Raw genomic sequence first — 20,370 nt, 5'->3', positions numbered from 1 at the left:
GGTGGGTTGAACATGTGGTGGGTTTAAAACTAGTTGGTCTCTTTGAAAAATAAACTATTGGGTGCTTTTTATGCTTAATGCATTTTAGTCTTTTAATGATATGTCAACTCTTTATTGGATGTTATAAAACATCATTTTTACAATCCATCTTTATAAAAGGGTTCGTTAAAAAATTAATGATGTGATATAAAAAAAAAGAAAAAAAAAAGTTAAAATGTTTTGATATCCATGATATTAGAAAATGTAAAAATAAAGTGTAAAAACTACAACCCACATCGTGTACTGCCACAATTATTTGTCTAAAGAAGGTGGACAAAGAAAATTATAGAGGAGGTGAAAGAGGGCCTCCTGCCCAAACAAAGGCTCCCTTGTCTGAGCAAGTACGTTGCTAAGGGGAGTGGGCCCCCTCCTGCCCTCTTTCACCGCCCGGCTCAATAACAGAGAGGCATGGGTAATGTATAACAGGCAGTGACAGAGAAGTAAGGGGGCCGGGGCTGATTGTAAGAAAAATTCCGATCCTATCTAAAAAGCTAATTTCCTTTCCGTCCAATTCCAAATTGGGAATCTAAGAAAAGTTTGAGATAAATAGATATGCACGAATCTCCAAATCCCTAAAGTGACACCAGAGAAGAATCTGTGATGTTTGAACGCCGACTATATAATGGCAGGAGCCGTGATCGAGGCCATGACTCATGAGCAAAAGCTTGACCTAAAAGTAACAGAATCTGTCGTACGTACGTTGTTTGTTAAAAATGGCACCTCAGCCTGATCTTGCGAAAATAGGGAGAGAAGGTTTCGGCATTCTTGAGCCGATTCTAGCCAAGAAGAAGAGCCCGAAACCTGCAGGTGGCGATCATCGCGCCGTTCAAAGCTTCCCGGTGGAGGAAGTCATGGACAGCGCTCAGGCAGCCAGGCTGTTCCAAGGAGTGTGCATCACCGTCACCGAGTATCGTACCGGCAGGAAATATGGACATATGTAGATCTTATAACGTCTATAGAATAAACATGCTTCGGCAGACCATGTACAAAGTTCGTTTCACAAAACTTTTTAGGAGGCCTTTTTTACTTTTTCTTATGTGACATAAATTATGAAAATGATAAATTATCATCGTTGGTCTTTCGTTACTTTTATAATCATATTTTTAAATATTAAAATGTGTTAATATAGTATATTTATGTTTTAATTTTTTTCAATTTTACCAATTTTTTATATTTTTTTTGTTAAATCTTAACAAATGAATGTCAAAATTTTTAAACTATCCATCTTTTTCTTTTTCTTTTTTTTAAGAAAAAAAAATTATAAAAATTTAGGCATCGGTTAGGATTTAACGAAATTTACAAAATACCCATGTCTTAATCTTTGAAAAAATATTATATTTTTTTTTTAAAAAAAAAGAAAATTGTATTTTGATAATTTTGACATAATTTAATGGAAAATTGCAAGGGTTTGGTGAAATTGAAAAAAATTAAAAGTTGGATACGCTAAATTGATACTTTTTAAAGTTGAATAGTATAATTACAAAAGTAATTAAAGATTAAAAGTGGTAAGTAGAGTTTTTTTTTTTAGTTTTAAGTGTTTTGTGAGAGTGTTAAGTTGTTCGTTAAGACTTTTTACTTTTATTGCTAAAAAGTAAAATTTTACCACAAAAAGCGCTGCCAAATGAGCTCAATCATGATCATGTACTCTTTTTAGCTTTGCACATGTTATAATAGTAACTACATGATGACAATTCATTATTTCTCGACTTTGCTAATTTTGAAATAATTGATGATGTAACACTCTGGTCCCATATTGATAAGAGATAAATAATTCACATAGAGTAGGTGGTTTATAAGAAATAGATGAGTGTTAAGTCTCACATTGCCTAGTTACTAGGTGAAATTAGGCTCTATAAATGATTCTAAGGAAAACTTCAAATTAACTAGTCATTTTAGGGTAATAACATAGATGTGGCTAACGCTTTTTTCTAGATCGTTACAGATAATTTAACATGATATTAGAACAAAGCATTGTCTCTATAATTTACCTTCAATTTTAATTAAATATTTTATGTATCGTGCTTCATTCCTATATGATTATTTAGCTTCAAATTGATTATATATAAAGATTATGGGTTTTTCTTCGTAGGTGCTTCCCATCCAGTTCAAATCATGTTCTGTTCGGACTTTTTCTGAGAAGGAAAAGGTTTAAGGATTCGTTTGCTACTGAAAACTTTTAATTGTGGACTAGATTCGCTGAAGGGAAAAAAACAAATGCAGAGCCAATTCATGTTTTATGGCCTTCAGCTAGCCAGATGTAATCTGTATGAAACAGATAAGGTCCTTATCATTTTAAACAGAGATGCATGTTTCTCTCATTGCTTACCATCGAAGAGAGGACAAGACATTTAGATATGACTATTAATATTTGCGTGTCGGTTTGAGTTGCATTGAGGTATGAGTTAAATTTATTCTTAGATTTTCGTTTAGATATTGTGTAAAAAAATTACTGGAGATCTTTTCTATAGTTTTTTTTTCTAGGGATCGCAGTTCATGTTTGTGTGTTGGATTCGAGTCGTGTTAATGCATGAGCATAAGATTATATAGGTCAATCATAACCCGATCCATTTAATTAAACAGCTCAAATTCCTCAACAATAACGCTCTAATTTTATATTGGGTTCGTGTCCGATTTGCGAGTCATGTAAAAAATTACATGCCATTATGTCGCGTGTTGGGTTCGGATCGTGTCGAAGCATAGATATAAGACTATATAGGTTAATCCTAACCCAACAAAATTCGGAGATCTTTGGCGGTAGAGTCGGATTACCAACAAACTCCAGTGCCCAGCGGTGGCGAATTCCCACAAATGTGCGTGCAAGAATAAACTTTTTTGAAAAAATTACAATTTAACCCTCCAAACTACCAGTCATTCTACGGATAGCCCCCCGAACTACCGACGCTTGGACTTTGACTCCCAAAACTACCAAAAAGTCTTAAAAATGTCCAATTTGACGAAAAATGCCTATAATACTACTACTACGTGTCATTTTTCAATTAAAAAATAATAAATTTGTTAAAAACAATAAATTTTAAAAATAAAAATAAAAAAACTAAAATTTATATATATATAAAATTAGTGTTTGGGGGGTGGGTGCCGCCTGCAAGCCACCCCGAAACACCAATTTTTTTTTGGGGGGGGGGGGAAACATCTTGGTCGTCCACTTTCATAGTTCTTTGTTGTAGGTCGTTGGATTGACAAGGTTATAAATCAGTATGAATTTATTGATTAATAAATCCTAAAAAAGTAATGCCCCATGTTTATGATATAATTTTTTTATAATGTGGTGTATATATCAAATATAATATGAGTTTTTTTTCCCTACAATTTTAGATATATAAAAGCATAACTCTTTTAGTCTCTTTTATAAAAACCTTGATTAAATCGAATGAAAATGTAATTTGGATCACAAATGTTGGATAAAGATTTTATTAAAATTAGTCAATAGATTCAATATGTAATATTTATTAAATAAAATTTGTTTCAAATGGCGATTTGTTGACTCACTTATGACAAAAATTCTGTTAATAATTTATTTTAAAAAAAATTACAAAAAGAGTAATTTTTTAAAATGATTAAATCTAATTTCTTTATTTTTAAAAAATGAGTTCATATTTTTATTTCGAGAAAAGATTAAAAAAAAAGTAAAATAAAATTTCAATCAACTGAGATTATTCTCAATTGAAAAAATAAAAAATAAAATTTTAGTTTTTTTAATTTTTTAATTATATTTTTAGTTTTTTTTTAATTGAAAAATGACAAGTGGCAGGGGTATTATAGGCATTTTTCGTCAAATTTGACCTTTTGAAACTTTTTGGTAGTTTGGGAGAATAGAGTCAAAGCATTGGTAGTTCGGGAGACTATCCGTAGAATGGTTAGTTGTTTATGAGGTTAAATTATAATTTTTTCAAAAGTTTAAACATAGAAAACGATTTAAAACTGTAAATCGTTTTTCAAAATTTAAAAAGATTTTTATGTCAAATTAAAAATAATTTTCGTTAATTATTATTTTCGTCCTCACCTATTGTTAAAAAATATCAAAAATATTTTATACCAAAATAATACCTTCACGATCCTTCTATCAAATATAAGATAAAAGAATATCTTAGAATTACTTTTATATATGGTTTTGTGCGACGACAAACATGGATAATTAGTCTATTAGTCTATTAGTCAATCATCTCAGGCACCCTTGAGTCTTGCACAACATTCAATGAACTTAATTGTTTGGATATGCCTTGATCTTAATTAATCCTGATTATTATTATTATTATTATTATTATTTTTGTTTTCTATGGATAACCTTGGACGTTGATCGAGGTTTGGGTAAAGTGAACTGAACTACAAGTCTACATCCCAATGATCCCATCAAGTAAAAAGGCAGAGTCCTGCCTGTGGAGTATTTTGCACAACAAAATTAATCACTTTTGTTAATCTATGACTTTGCTTGGTGGGGGTCCTTAATTACCTCTATCACAATCAAAATTCCTCCAAAACCATGTAATTATGTAAATGGTCAAAATCATAGCCCACAAGATCAACTCTACATGGATTTTGTTGAGCTGATCACAGGAGCTTTGATTTTGATGTGGAACTATAAATTATTGAAAACCGGTTTGTTAAAAAAAAAAAAAAATTGATGTTCAAGAGTTTTTATACAAATTAATGATTAAAGTTGTATTTAAATCATATGGGATATTTACGATCATAACATACAATCATGCTTCACAATCAACGTTTATAGCGGCTAATTCTACTGACTCTTACTCGAAAATAGTCATTTATCTTTTGTCGGCTCCACTCATTTATTAGTATTTAATAATTTAATATTACGCTTATATATAACTTGACCACAAAATCATAACTCATTCAGGGTGCGTTTGGGATTGCGATTTCGTAGACAATAAGTGCGATTTTAAACCAAATCGTAGAACATAGATCGTTTGGGAACTGCATTTTTAAAAATTGCGATTTGAAAACGCAGAAAATCTGCTTTTTCAAATCGCAGATAAGATGGTGCTTTTTTGAAAACGCAGAATTTTAAAAGGTAAATTCGCGATTTTAAAGGCTAAACTGTGATTTTGCCAAACGCTTAACTGCGTTTTTAAAAATCACTTTTTTCAAATCGCACATTTTAAAATCGTTATTTTAAATCGCACTTTTTGAAATCGCAAACCTAAACGGACCCTCAATCTCATATTTAATGAATTGTGTTTAAGCTAATACTTAATTTAATAGTTGGATCTGATAGCAAATGATAACCAACTTTGAATATAACTCAGGCTAATTGAAACGTGAACTTTACAAGCTGTCAGTTGATATTTCGTATTCATTACCATATATATATCCAAAGTTGAGGGAGTTCTTATCCTTTTATCTTTTGGATAAGTATCCCAAACTGTTTCAACAAAAGGGATTGGATAGAGACAACTTGGTACTGTCCAAATAAAAATCCACAAAAAATTGGATATTATTTGAATATTCCTCAATTATTCCTCGCATCCCTAATCCCCTATTCTTCTCTCCGGCCACCTGTCCCTACCATACTGGTCCATCTGCCATATATATCCTCATGCTTTTTATGTAGAATAACCATGCCACTCAAATATTTGTATGGATAGGAAGAAATATGTTCCCTGCTGACTCTGTAGCTTGGACAAAGAGAGAGAGAGATGCTTTTTATGCACAAGCAGAGGCACCGAAAGCAGATCAAATCAATGCTTCACTTTCTTTCCGGCCAATCACAATATGAATAACACCATGTTGCATAATAATGCAAAGTAGAAGAAAATTATGTATAAAAAGGTGTTTCTCATTAGCCTTTGTGTAAGCACAGCTGGGTTAACAGATTCTCAAGACTCTTTCAGTACAGAGAATTAGGTGAAATGGCAGCTTCGACTGACCTTGTGGCAGTTGGACGTGAAGCTTTTGCCTTACTGGAGGAGTGCTTGGTGCGAAAGCCAAGGCCGGCCCCCCCTCTTCATCAAGGCCATCACCATCAACTCCCATCTGTTACTACTACAGTTTTTCACACAAAAGAAGCCATTGACAGCCATCAAGCAGCGCTAATGTATGGTGGTGTTTCGATTGTGGAGTGCTATCGCAACAGGAAACCACTGCCATCATTTCGTTAAGTGTAATAAACTTTAGACAAACACTGTTAGTTTGTATCCTCCAAGAATACCATGACATGCATATAGAACAAGGCAAGATGCCATTCTGTAAGTTTTAGTAGTCTCGATCCCCTGTAATCAGAAATAGATTCAGTACTACATTTAGTCATGAAAGTTGGGAAATGTTTCTCACTTACATCAACTCTTATCTATCCCTTGCGGGTTAAGCGGACGGGTTAACTAGTTTGACCAGTTATATCAAATGGGGTTGACTTGTTTGACTTGATCTTTGTTATATTAAGGCTTTTTTTTTTCGGTGTAAAAAAATATATATATATATATATATATATATATATATATATATATATTTGTATATTTTATGTTTAGTGCAACATAAAATAATAGTTAAACCGAAAATATTTTCGGTTTAACCAAAAAAATTCTTTAGTTTGGAAAAAATATTTTCATTTTGAAATTTCGTTAATAATTTTTTAAGTTTGAGTGCTCAATCTTATTCTCAAACTGCCGGACCACCACTAAGCTAACACTAGACCATTGTCGGACCACTATCGAGCTATCGTCGGGCCACTGTCAAGCCACCCCCGAATCACCTCCGAGCAATCTTGAACCACTATCGAGTTACAGCCGAACCACCACCAGGTAACACCAGACTCCCACTGAGCCACCTCAAACCACAGTTGAACCACTACCAAGCCACAATCGAACCTCGCATGACCACTGTCATAATTTAAATTATTAGTTTTTTTTTCAAAAATTATTTAATATTAATATTTTAATGTTGTAAATAAAAATTAACTTTTATAGATTAATAACTTAATATATATATTGATACCTTATAGATTATAGATTAATAACTTAATTTTTATGTTGTAAATATGATTCAATAAAAATATAAAAAGAAATTTGTGCTTTTTCATACACGCCAATTAAGTACTAAAAAATATTTTCAGCGAAACACGTGTACCTAAAAAATAAATTTTTTAAAAGCAATTTTCGACAAAATATATTTTATGCCCAAAAAAAAGGGATCAAGCCTAAACCTTTTATGTTTTTCTTACTACATCATCGATGATATAAGGTCTCTCTGCTTTTCTTGATCCGCTTCTTCTAATTGTCCCCAACGTTAACGTTGACCGAATCTTCTTGTTGTTTTGAGCTAGCTGTTTGCTTAAAGAATAAGAATCTCCATTTTTTAAAATTTTTTAATTTTTTAATTTAATTTAATTTGATCTTCTTAAGCTTACCAAGCATTCGCCCTCACTTGGGTGACAGTTTTATCTCTAAAATCATCTTTATAAACTAATGTGACACGTATCCATATACAAATGGATGCGATTAACAAATTAATTAAAGGCTCTCCAACCAAAGGAGTTGAATTGAATAAATAAATAAAATAGATAAACCATCCTCTTTTTCTTTTTCTTTTTCTTTTTTTTTTTTTTTTTTTTTTTTTTTTTGTCTCAAGTAGAGGGATCTTCTTAGTTTAAAGATCCCCATAACATCCACACTTTAGTTAGTTTAACCTAACTCAATGGATCACATGTAATTAACATGGCTAATTTATTTCATTAAATGTGTTAGCATTATTTAATTTTTATAGTGCATAATTTGTCACAAAGGTGCATAGTTTTCATAAAAACTTGGCCATATACATTTTTAATTTCATTGGGTAATATTCTAGCTTGTTAATTTTATAGAGTAGGGTGGACAAATATTGTTTTTGAAAAACTTCACTTACCACCCCTAATCTTTTGTCACTTTTGCAATTATACGTATTTTTAAATTTTAAAAATTGTCAATTTAGGATTAACATCTTCGAGAAGTTTGCAATGTCAACCATCCTGTCTAAATTTAGCATTAAATGTTAACGGAGGAAGTGAAATCTCCAAAATACCTCTAAGATGTTAATAAAATTACAAAAATACATTGATTTAATAATTTTTTTTTTAAAAAAAAACCCAGCCTTACGAAAATACTAGACCAATGGCAAGTCACACCAGACTCACCTTATCAGTTCGGGTTGGTTTGAAAACTAACTTCTGGTTTTCTGTTTTGCCTACCATCTGAACTAACGTCGGTAGGGAAATATTGTACATCCTACCGGACGTTACTTATTTGTGGCGGCTCGGTGGTAGTGCGATGACGGCTAGTGGCAGTACACGACCGATCTGCACAACCCTAATGATGGTACAATTGTGAGGAAAGGATCGGGAAGTCATAAGTGAGAGGATGAAGCAACACCCAACAAGGGTGGGAAAAGGGGATTCGCCAGTGGAGTCTCCACTAGGGAGGTGACCTAGCTCAAGGGAGACAAGGGGCCTAGGGAAGAAAGGGGAAGGAGGGGGGAGACTAAGGCAGGTGGAGGGGCAATGAGGGTGGTTTGCGGTGGAGAAGGAACAAGTGTTGAGTTAGGGGGACGGGGCTGGTGAGTTGGAAGAATTGGGGGGGGGGGGAAGCACAGTTTGAGAGAATCAGAAGGAAGGAGGAAGATCAAATGGAGGGGGAGAAGGAAGAAACCGCGCGCAAGGAACCATGGAAGAAAATCGGGAAGGTAACTATATACAAAGAGTGAGAGTTGAGTGTTTGGTTAATTGGTGAAAGTAAATTAAATTGGGAGAAAATAATATCATTAAAAAACTAAGACTTAAGGATCCACACACAACACATATATTTAATGGTAGTTCTAACAATCTTATTTTATAACTCAGCTAAAAATATTCATACATTACTAAAAAAAAAAAACCTCATTCAAATGATGATTTTAGTATGATGATTTAACAATAAAAGAACAAGAAATGATTTTTCCAAAGGCAGAGTCATGAATTCATTTGATTTTGGGCATAACAAAATGAGTGCATTGATTTGGGGAAAAATGAGCCGTTGGTACCTTAGGTATAGAGTTTTATCAAATCGCCCTCATAAGGTTTAAAAGTTATCAATTTACTTCTTATAGTTAGAACCGTTATCGAATAGTTAATGCCGTTAAGTTTTTAACGGTGATGCCATGTCATACACAATCAAAATACGACACGTGTCTCGTTTAATAAAAAATAAAAATATATTTAAAAAAACTTCATATATATTTATATATATTATTTTTTTTTGGGTCGTCTAGCTGACCACTCCAAAACATTTGTTTTTGTTTTTTGATTTTGTATTTTTATATTTATATTTTTTATAAATGGGCCATATTTCATTTTTTTGATTGGGTATGACACGGTAGCATTTCAAAATTTACAAAAAATAGACATAATGATTTATTTAATAACGTTTCTACTCTTAGGGAGTAAATTAGCAACTTTTGAATTTTAGGGAATGATTGAATAAAAGTACGTACATAATGGACCACTGGAGCATTTTTTTCTATTAATACGTAGGGAATTCTAAGTGTTTAAAGAGCCTAGAATCTACGTTAAATCAAAGAATTATATATATATATATAGTTAATTATTTTTTCTAAAGAAGTAAATCAATTAATTAAAAACATAAACTTAAAAACAATATGGTATTGCTGTGACAGCTTACCCCCTCTCGATGGTTTCGTCGTCTGATCACTGCAAGACAAACAAAGTGAAGAGAATATATACGCCGGAGATTAGCCGGCATTCCTCCATCTGATACTTAAGTCAATAACTGAGTGTATATTGAACGGAAGTGTATAAAATTGCAATCTTAGTTTCATACCTGAGGTCCTGACATATTTATAAGTCGAGTGTTAATTACCTTCTTACCCTTACGGTTTTGTCTCTTTCTCCTTTCCCACCTTAGGAATGCCACCAAGGTCAGGCTTTAGCTCGTAACCGCCCGCCTTTCATATCGGGACTCTTTTTTTAATAATCTCAAGGCGAGATTTACAGAGGATAATCCGAGATTAACATAAATCCTGAATTATTAGGGGCGAGGCGCGGTTCCGAAGTATACGGGATAATGCGGGGTGTACGTGCTTCCGTGATAATCGGGGTCGCACATAACGGTCTTCTGGTCTATTGAGTTCCTCTTGGGCAATACGCTGCCTGGGACTTCTAAATATCCGTCATTGCTAGCTTATATCAGGTGGGCCTTGGACCCAAATTCCAGCTTGAACAGACATGGGTTGTCAGGCTCGCGACCCTAAATATGGGCCGGGCCATAGTGGGATTATTCCCAACAATAACGATGGTTAAGAACATATTAATGAAGTGTCGGGCTTCACCCTTGCCTTAGCAAGGCTTCTAGCAAGCCATTAATTACACCAAAGGAAACTCTAAAATTTGAATAAGAAAACTTAAAACTATTTTAAGACCACACAAGTATCAAAATTCGGCCTATTGAAAGCCTTAAATAAGTTTAGGAGTCCTAGTCCTGCTCAAATACAACTTTATTAAACAGGTTTGCTCGAGTGAATGTTGCTCGAAGGTCGAGCGAAATTTTTGAGCCATATTTTTAAGCTTCTATTGACATTCCATTTTAATCTAGTAAGCATTAATTGAATTTTTTTGTGATATGTAAAATTGTAGACCTTTAAATCAAATTTTGAATGCCAGCAAGTTTGCCTTCATATTTCTAATATCAGAGTCAAAAGATACGATAGTTTTACTCTAATTGGTCTACTTGTGCAGTATTGATAAAATTAAACTTGATTTTCTTAATATTTTTTTTGCTAGAATTAATTCCAAAGTCCTACAAACAACATATTCACACATTAAAAATCATTTTAAGCACAAAATAAATTATTGAACATTATTCCAAAACCATATAAAAAGTGCATGAATTAACCCAAAATTATAAATATATATGAACATGGTTGTTATGTTAAAGTATTGATTAAGTGATTAAATTTACCTCTTCCTATCGGCTTAAGCTTTTGGGATAAATGGAATTTAACATGGTATCAGAGCCAAATGTCTTGAGTTCGAACCTTGACTCTATCGTTTACCTCTCATTTCAATTAAATATTTCACGTATTGAGCCTCACCTAAGCTCACACGTATAAAAGTATTGATTAATACTTTAATACGTGAGGAAGAGTATACATGATTAAAGTATTAAAGTATATTTAACATGTTAGATAAGTGTTGATTTAACATGTTAGAGTATATTTGGATTACCCTGAAATTAGGGATTTGATGAGAATTGTATTGTCTTTGACAGAGATTAAATTATATTACCTTGAATTTAGGAATTTGATGATATTGAATCACCTTATTAAATTGTAATCTAATCTAATCTAATATTTATCAAAGACAATACAATTCTCATCAAATCTTTAACTTCAAGATAATCCAAATATAATCTAACAATGGTATCTAATAATGATATAAATATGCAAAATTAAGCTATTATCATATATAATCCATGCGTATCTTGGAGGGCAATTTAGGATTGGATGTCTTATTGGAGTAATCCTCCGGCCAGTACCCTTCACATATTTGATCCGTTCTTCTCGCCATTTATCCGGCCCAATGAGTTCATATGGACCTTCCTTGTGCTTTTTAATACAATAAAACTCTAATATTAGAAGTATATATATGACGATGAATTATCATATATATGTTGGTTTGGAAATAGAAATATATATATTCTATATAGAATATATATATATACACACACACACATTTGCTATATATATAGCCATAGACTTAATTGATTTATTAATTAGTTTGTAAATTAAATCATAGGATACCCTGAATTACTATCTTAATATTTTCACTTTGGTAGTATAATTAACTCAATTCATTGTAAAAAGAACATTTCTTCCAATATATCTCAATTCATTGAATAATTATCTCAAGAAAAGCACGCATTGCCCCCACAAAGCATCTAATAAACCATTCTATATATATACTCTTCCATCCAGTTCCAACTATAAAACTTTGATTGAATTGACCAAAGCATCCGACATTAGCGGAAAGAGAAATGCTAGGTTTTTCATTAATAATTTACTAAAACAAATTGATAAAAAACTTGGTTCCAAATTGATCGATGTCACATTTTATGCATTTATTTACTAAAACAATACTCACAGGAGAACGTAACGACACATCAGTTTGGAATCAAGTTTTTTTGGGAAAAGTCTTGGAAAACTTAGCATTTATATATCTAGGGACCTGATTATATATATATGACAAATTGAGTTTTGGAATTACACCAAGTATTTTTGGTTTTTAGTTTGACAGATGTTCTGACAGGATCGGACAATGCATGCATGCATGCATGTTTTAGTGTTTTTATTTAAGAGAGTACGTTTTGAGTTATTGTTTGTTAATATTTTTGTTTTAAAAACAGAAAACAAAAGACAATATTAAAACAGGCTAGAAATTTTAACAAACATACTTAACCATGAATATGATTAATTATTTACCCAATGTAATTGAAATTACATGGTCCTACTAAATTGTCGTACGTTCTACATTTTTTTTGTTGTGTTTGCCATTGGGGCTTCCTACAATTTGTCGACGGGAATTGGTCTTTGTGGGAATTCTGGTTGCATATGATCGAGCATGCATGTTACCTCGGAGATCCTAATTTAGGTAAACCATGCACCAATTAACGTTAGACAAACTAATTTCTAATATTGGGCAAGGCATGCAATAACAAATAACAAATAAAGAAACTAATTTCTCTTCATGAAATATATATACATATATATATATATATATATATATATATATATCTAGAAGCTAGCAGGCGTATACTATAAATTAAACATCTTTGAGCTTGTAATTTTCACAACTAAAACAACAAGGAAATTAAAATCTAAGCGTCAGACCAGCTAGCTGTAGCTCAAGGCCATGGCCATCATGAGCATTGCAGAAATATTTGTTCTAATTTTCCTTGGCTTAGCTTTGCTCGTGCTTGAGGCGGAAGCTACATCCCGCCGTCGTGGCCTTGGTGATGCTGACGACGAAGAAGCTAAAGCTGGTCAAACAGTTTTCAATGTTAATTCCTATGGTGCTAAAGCAGATGGTAAAACTAATAATGATCAGGTGAGTTTAGAGACAATGGATGTTTGGTAACCCATTGTAAAATTTCCAATTCCCATTTCACTCCTCTCAAAAAAATCAAATAAAAAACATTCTAATTTTTTTTACACTTTTTACATTACATCAATAATTTTTTTATTACTATTCAAATAAAAAAACCACTACAAAACAAAACTTTTTTACTTTTCTATAAAACATTCTTAAATTTTATATCACATCAATCACTTCTTATTACTATTCAAATAAAACATTCTTAAATGTTAATATATGGACATTGTCTTTGAATTTTTGAATTATTGATGTTTTAAACAATTTTAGTATGGGCCGGCCCTCAAGCCCCCGGCCACCACTGGTTTCGTCTTTTAAATTTCAATTGCATTATTTCTTTGGGTTGACATGACAATCTCAATCTGTGGTACTATCATAAATTTAGAGTACTCTAACTCATACCAACTTTCTTTTGGTTGGTCTTTGCAGCCACTTGAAGTCAAAATCTAATTACAATTTTTTTTTTTTCCATCTTTTTGGTAAGGGTTGGAAATGAGGAGTTTAATCTTAATTGTAAAATTATGTAGTTCCAATATGATCAGTTTATATATATATATATATATATATATATATATATATATATATATCCAAGACTCTATGGGACTACATAAAGAGTAATTCTAAGTGCTCCACTCTAATGCATCCTACTCTTATCCTATTGGCATGGGTTAATGAACACTATCATATTAGCCTAATAAAATGAGAGTGGAATATGGGAATTAAACTCCTATTTAATTCACTAGGTTGATGTGACAATGTTTATCAGTTTTTATATCGGCCTTTATTAAAAAATTAAAAAAAAAAATTAAAAATTGATGGGTACCGTCTCATGGAATTAATGAGAATGTGATAAAAATTGAGTATTTAAAATTAGTATTAAAGGTTAGGGGATAACCAATTAATATGAGGAGAAGTATCAAAATAACTCCAAATTAATTAATTAAGCAGTAGTAAATACGTTGATGATTTGATGCAGGCATTTATGAAGGCGTGGGTTGCAGCATGTAAATCTAGTGGTGGTCCGGCTAAGCTTGTTTTTCCCAAAGGGACATATGTGTCAGGGCCAGTCACTTTCGCAGGGCCGTGCAAGAGCTCACCTCCAATAACTGTTGAAGTTCAAGGAACTATTAAAGCCACAACAGATCTTAGTGATTATACTTCTCAAGACTGGTTTCTTTTTCAATCCATCAATGGTTTGATACTTACTGGTGGAGGAACTTTTGATGGCCAAGGTGAACCTGTGTGGAAGTACAATGACTGTCATCAAAACGCCGACTGTCAGCTTCTCCCTACTGTAAGCAACATATATACCATTAATTTACATAGTTTTTTATTTTGCTGTATATATTTGAGTTTGACTAGTAACAATAAAAAGCACTTTTAATTAATGCTAACATTATTCGAGATGATTGTGTGATTTCTTGATCACTTTGTGCGTGCACGCAGTCAATTAGCTTTTCCAATGTGAAGAATGGCCAAATTAATGGGATCACTTCCCTAAACAGCAAATCGTTCCACACGCATGTATCAGGCTGCGAAAACATTAAGGTCCACAATTTCACTGTAATTGCTCCGGGAAATAGCCCGAACACGGATGGCATGCATGTCAGCAGGTCCAATCTTGTCAATATATCCAGCAGCTCAATTGGAACTGGTGATGATTGCATTTCCATTGGACAAGGGACAACCCAGCTCTCCGTCACCAATGTCCACTGTGGCCCCGGACATGGAATTAGGTATATATATATATAAAAAGTAATTCTATTTAGTAGACTTATATATAACTGGATAATGTATTAGTAAAAATCAACACTTGATTTTTTTTTTTCTTACAAACCCTGATCCAAAGTGATCACGCCGGTCAAAACTAAAATTATTTTAAAAATTGAAGATTGAAAAGGGAATCTAAGAAAAGAGAAAATAACAAATAAGGAAGAGAAAGACTCTAATTGTCCAAAATAAGTAAACAGAAAAATAACTCTGAAAAACTGATATTTAATTGATACTTCAAAACTTGATTTTAAAATAATACAGACTTGCCTTTATATAGGCTAAGTTTGACTACTTTCCAAATATAATACTTGGAGATTTAAAAAGAAATAAAAATATAAAAATAACTCTAAACTTTGAGACAAAGCAATTAAAATACTTGTAGAATATATATATATATATTGTTAGTACTTTTCTTGAGATTTATCCTCCAATTAAATCTAAATGCTTTTTGTGTTGATAACATTGCCAGTGTTGGCAGCCTTGGCAAGTATCCCCACGAGCAGGATGTGAGTGGGATTTTTGTGTCTCATTGCACCCTGAAAGACACCACGAACGGTGTGAGGATCAAAACCTGGCCCGGCTCACCTCCAAGCCGAGCTTCTGGCATAATTTTTGATGATATTATAATGGATTCTGTTAAAAATCCCATTATTATCGATCAGAAATATGGTTCGCATAAGAGTGCGGTAATACATACACATATGATCATCAGTTTCTATCTTACTATTTCGATCTGCAAACTTTCTTACTGTCACAATTCACAGCAGGCTTAGCAATTGATTTGTGTTCGGCTTCATTGTTTGCATGCAGCCATCGAAAGTACAGATTAGCGACATTCATTACAAGAACATTAGGGGCACCACGGTTTCGAACGTGGCCGTGTCTATCGTATGCAGTTCACAGGTGCCTTGCAATGGCATTGAGATGGTGGACATCGATTTGAAATACCAGGGAAATAATGTGAAAGATACATCCATTTCATCCTCATGCGAAAATGCAAAGATTAAGTACGAGGGCAAACAGGTTCCACCACCTTGTAATGATCAATAATTAGGTCGTTCTTCTTCAACATAATTTCTTTTCTCTTTATAAATGTTTTGCATACGGCGAAGGAATGTGTGCTACAAGTAAGCCTCTTTGGTGCGCTACGTACAGCAGGGAACTGCATGGGTGTTGATGTAATAGAAGCTAGGGCTGGAGATTTCGAAGCTTCTTCGGATCAGAGACATCTCCCTTGCAATTTATACTATATATATATATACCTTATATAATGACGCGCGAATACAAATTAACTCCTTCAAGTATATATTTTTAGGGTTTTTAAGATTAGCTTTTAAACCAGAATAAAAAAGCCTGTAGGGCTCGATCGTCTCATATATTCTCGTAGTAATAATAAAGCCAAACCCTTAATTAAACTCACGAAGGGCTCTTTTACGTACTCTATAATGTACACAAAGAGTAATTGATCTATGATTCATGATCGAACGTCGTCCAAAAGGACTTTATTTATTTCCGAAAAACAATTACAAGATTGAATGAGAAGATTGAGTAATATTTTTTTTACATTAATTTCTATTTCATTCCATTGACGACCCAACGGAAGCAACAGCTAGGACTCGCACAATACAGTTGTGGATTAATCTTCAACTAATGCACAAGATCATCAATCAAACTAAGATTATATTGATCACAATCAAATAGAAGCTTTTAATAGAAAAAAAAAAATGCAAAATTAGTCGTTGAGATTTCACTAATTAAGTAGGTTGCAAATAGTTCTTTGAAGTGTATATAAAATGTTACTGAGGGTAAGTAAAAATCCAAAAATTAACACACAAACGCACAAACACGAATATATATAGCATTTCTCTAAAATAAATTATCGAACATTATTTCAAAACCATATAAAAAATGCATGAATTGACCCAAAATAAATATGATAATGCTATCTAATAATGCATGATATAAATATGTAAAATTAAGCTATTATCAAAACACATGTGTGTATATCTTGGAGGGCAATTTAGGATTATTAATTGGATATTTTATAAGAGCAATTCTAGCTCCATTATCCTTCACATCTTTGATCCGTTCTTCTAGCCATTTATCCCTAATTGGTTCATGGATCTTCCTTGTGCTTTACAATATAATAATCATGAATATATATATATATATCAGTATGTAATCAGGAAGAATTGAATCATAATCATGATATGTACTTAGTTTGTTCATGTGTTTGTTCATGTGTTTTTTGTTTTTTGTTTCTAGTTTTAAAAAAATATATCTTTAAAGGCATGTTTTATGTTTTAATTGAACTGTTTGTTAATATTTTTGTTTTGAAAACGTCAAATAAAAATGTTAATTAACAAACATGGTCATATGATTAATTAACAAAAATTGTCGTTCTACATTTTTTGTTGTCGATCTTTTCGATCAATTGGAGGTTATGCATAACCGGTATAGTCGCAGACGGATCAAGGGTCCAGGAGATACCCAAAAGTACTGTCCTCCTATCTCAAGCTAGCGTCGCAGGCTTCCAATTTGTTGAAGGGAATTGGTCTTTGTGAGTCAAATTCTGGTCGTGAATTGTGGCTATTAGGGACATTTACATGTTACCTCGGAGATTCCTATTTAGGGTAGAGACAAAACATTACTAATATTGGGTAAGCCGTGCACCAACGTAGACAAACTAATTTCTAATTTCTAATATTGGGTAAGCCATGCAATAACAAATAAAGAAATTTAAACTAATTAGCTTAATCTCTAGAAGATATATATCGATCTAGATCTTCTCATCATGATCTTTTGAAGCTGCTAAAGATAGTCAAGTGCTAACAAATTGGAGGTCACCATCTAGAACCAGGTTTATTCTATAAATCAAGAAATCTTTGAGCTTGTATTGGACAGGTTAAACAAGCTAGAAGAATTACTAAAAAATCGATCTAATCCATCGCTTAAGGCCACCATGAGCATTGCAGAGAGATTTCTTTTCATCGGCTTAGCTTTGCTCTTGCTTGAGGCGGAAGCTACATCCCGTCTTGGCAGCAGCCATGGTGTGGCTGATGATAGTGATTATCAGGGTCAATCTGGCGGTGGCGGTGGCAGTAGCGGTGGCGGTGGCGGTGGCGGTGATCAATCAGTTTTCAATGTTAACTCCTATGGCGCTCAAGCAGATGGCGAAACTAATAATCAAGAGGTGATGGGTTCGGACACAATATTAATTGAAATTAATTGTGTTTGGCTTCCATATATATATATATGCGCCTTGTTATCGTTTGTTAGAATGAATTATGATCATCACAATGTATATATAGTATCATAAATTCAATCTATGGGAATATTAATTAATTACATATATATATATATACGTTGATGATTTGATGCAGGCATTCATGAAGACATGGGTTGATGCATGTGAATCTAGCAGTGGTGCGGTCAAGGTTCTTATTCCGGATGGGACATATGTGTCAGGGCCAGTCACTTTCAAAGGGCCATGCAAGGGCTCATCAATAACTTTTGAAGTTCAAGGAACAATTAAAGCGACAACAGATCTTAGTGATTATTCTGGTCCTGACTGGTTTCTGTTCGAATATATCAATAATTTTGAACTTACTGGTGGTGGAACTTTCGATGGCCAAGGTGAGGCTTCGTGGAAGTACAATGACTGTAAAGGCAACAGCAATTGTCAGCTTCTCGCTAGTGTAAGCGCCTACATGCATGCAACTTAATTGTTTAATTCTGAAATTAATTAAGCAATTAATTTGAAATTAATGCTAATTAACAATTAATTAATCGAGATGATGATTGTGTGATTAATTCCTTGATAACTTTTTGCAGTCACTTACATTCATGCATCTGAAGGATTCGGAAATTCATGGGATCAATTCCCTAAACAGCAAATCGTTCCACATGCATTTAACATTAAGCGAAAGCGTTAAGGTCTACGATCTCAGTATGGTTGCTCCGGAAGATAGCCCCAACACGGATGGCTTGCATATCAGCCAGTCCAATAATATTGATGTATATGACAGCAAATTTGGAACCGGAGATGATTGCGTTTCCATCGGAGAAGGGACAACCCAGCTCACCGTCTCTGGTGTCACCTGTGGCCCTGGACATGGCATTAGGTATATATTATATATAAAATACCCTTCATTGTTTTAAGAAAAAAATTTGTAAGGATTTAAGTGTTAGATCAAGATTTAATAGAATTTGTAAAAATATTCTTGCCTAAATATTTGAATTTTATATATATATATATATATACACACACACGTATATGTGCTCTGATATCAAATGTAAGAATATACATTTGAAAGAAATTGAAAGATTAATACACTAAATTGATACTTTTTAAAGTTTAAGGGTAGAGTGATACAAGATCAAGAGTGGTAAGTGAAGTTTTCTCTATAAATATATACGTATATTTGCTCTAATATCGATCATACTAAATCATGACTTATTTTAAAAGCTTAATATATATATATATATATATATATTTTGTTAGTAACTGGTGTTGAAATTTATCTACCAAATTCTAAATGCTTTTTGTTGATATGTATATATATATTTTGCAGCGTTGGCAGCCTTGGAAGGTATAAAAATGAGTTGGATGTGAGTGGAATTACTGTGTCTAAATGCACGTTGAAAAGCACCATGTACGGTGTGAGGATCAAAACCTGGGCCGGATCAGATCCAAGCCAAGCTTCTGACATCACTTTTGAAGATATTAGTATGGAAAATGTTAACAATCCCATTATTATAGATCAGAACTATGGTTCGGGTTCGGGTGAGGTAATACATACACACATATATATATATATATATATACAGACACACATATAAATTTAAAATTTGATTTGGGTTGTTGTTGGGCTAATTCATTTTGTGTATCACAAAATATTATATACAGCCATCACAAGTGAAGATTAGCGACGTTCACTACAAGAACATCTGGGGCACCTCGGCGACGGCTGTAGCAGTGACTCTCAAATGCAGTTCATCGGTGCCTTGCCAGGACATTGAGCTGGTGGACATCAATTTAAAATACGCGGGCGATGAGGATGACAAATCCATTTCATCCTCATCCTCAAATGCAAAGCTGACGTGCGAGGGCACACAGAATCCACAAGTTTGTGATAATTAGTAATAATTAATTAGCTGCTTCTTCAACATTTCTTTTCCCCGACGTCTCTTTCTTTCTCTTTATAAATGTATAGCAGACCTGCAACCAGCTGGAAGGAATTTGTACGTGCCTTTAGTGTCACGTACAGCAGGGAACTGGGGGTGTTGATGTAATAGATCGATCAAGCTTGGGTTGGAGATTTCCAATTTTACACTATATATGCCTACTATTATAATGATTTATAATGATGAATATTACAATTAAGTTGCTCAAAGTGTGTTTAGGGTTTTGT

At 33.1% G+C, this 20,370-nt stretch overlaps 1 protein-coding gene across 1 annotated transcript; it reads left to right on the top strand.

Annotated features, from left to right (window-relative positions):
* The first annotated feature begins 12,943 nt into the window (after positions 1-12,943).
* Positions 12,944-20,099, top strand: LOC133851496 (uncharacterized). The gene is made up of 11 exons (XM_062287936.1): positions 12,944-13,138; positions 14,160-14,477; positions 14,630-14,919; positions 15,426-15,642; positions 15,767-15,992; positions 17,765-17,816; positions 17,861-18,149; positions 18,340-18,654; positions 18,791-19,080; positions 19,531-19,747; positions 19,866-20,099. Exons 1-11 carry the CDS (start codon positions 12,944-12,946, stop codon positions 20,097-20,099), a joined length of 2,643 nt encoding a protein of 880 aa, XP_062143920.1.
* Positions 20,100-20,370: the final 271 nt, after the last annotated feature.

This window comes from Alnus glutinosa, chromosome 12 (assembly GCF_958979055.1).
Source record: "Alnus glutinosa chromosome 12, dhAlnGlut1.1, whole genome shotgun sequence".
NCBI lineage: Eukaryota > Viridiplantae > Streptophyta > Magnoliopsida > Fagales > Betulaceae > Alnus > Alnus glutinosa.
The sequence above is the reverse complement of the archived record's forward strand: the minus strand, read 5'-3'. Positions and strand labels throughout refer to the sequence as shown.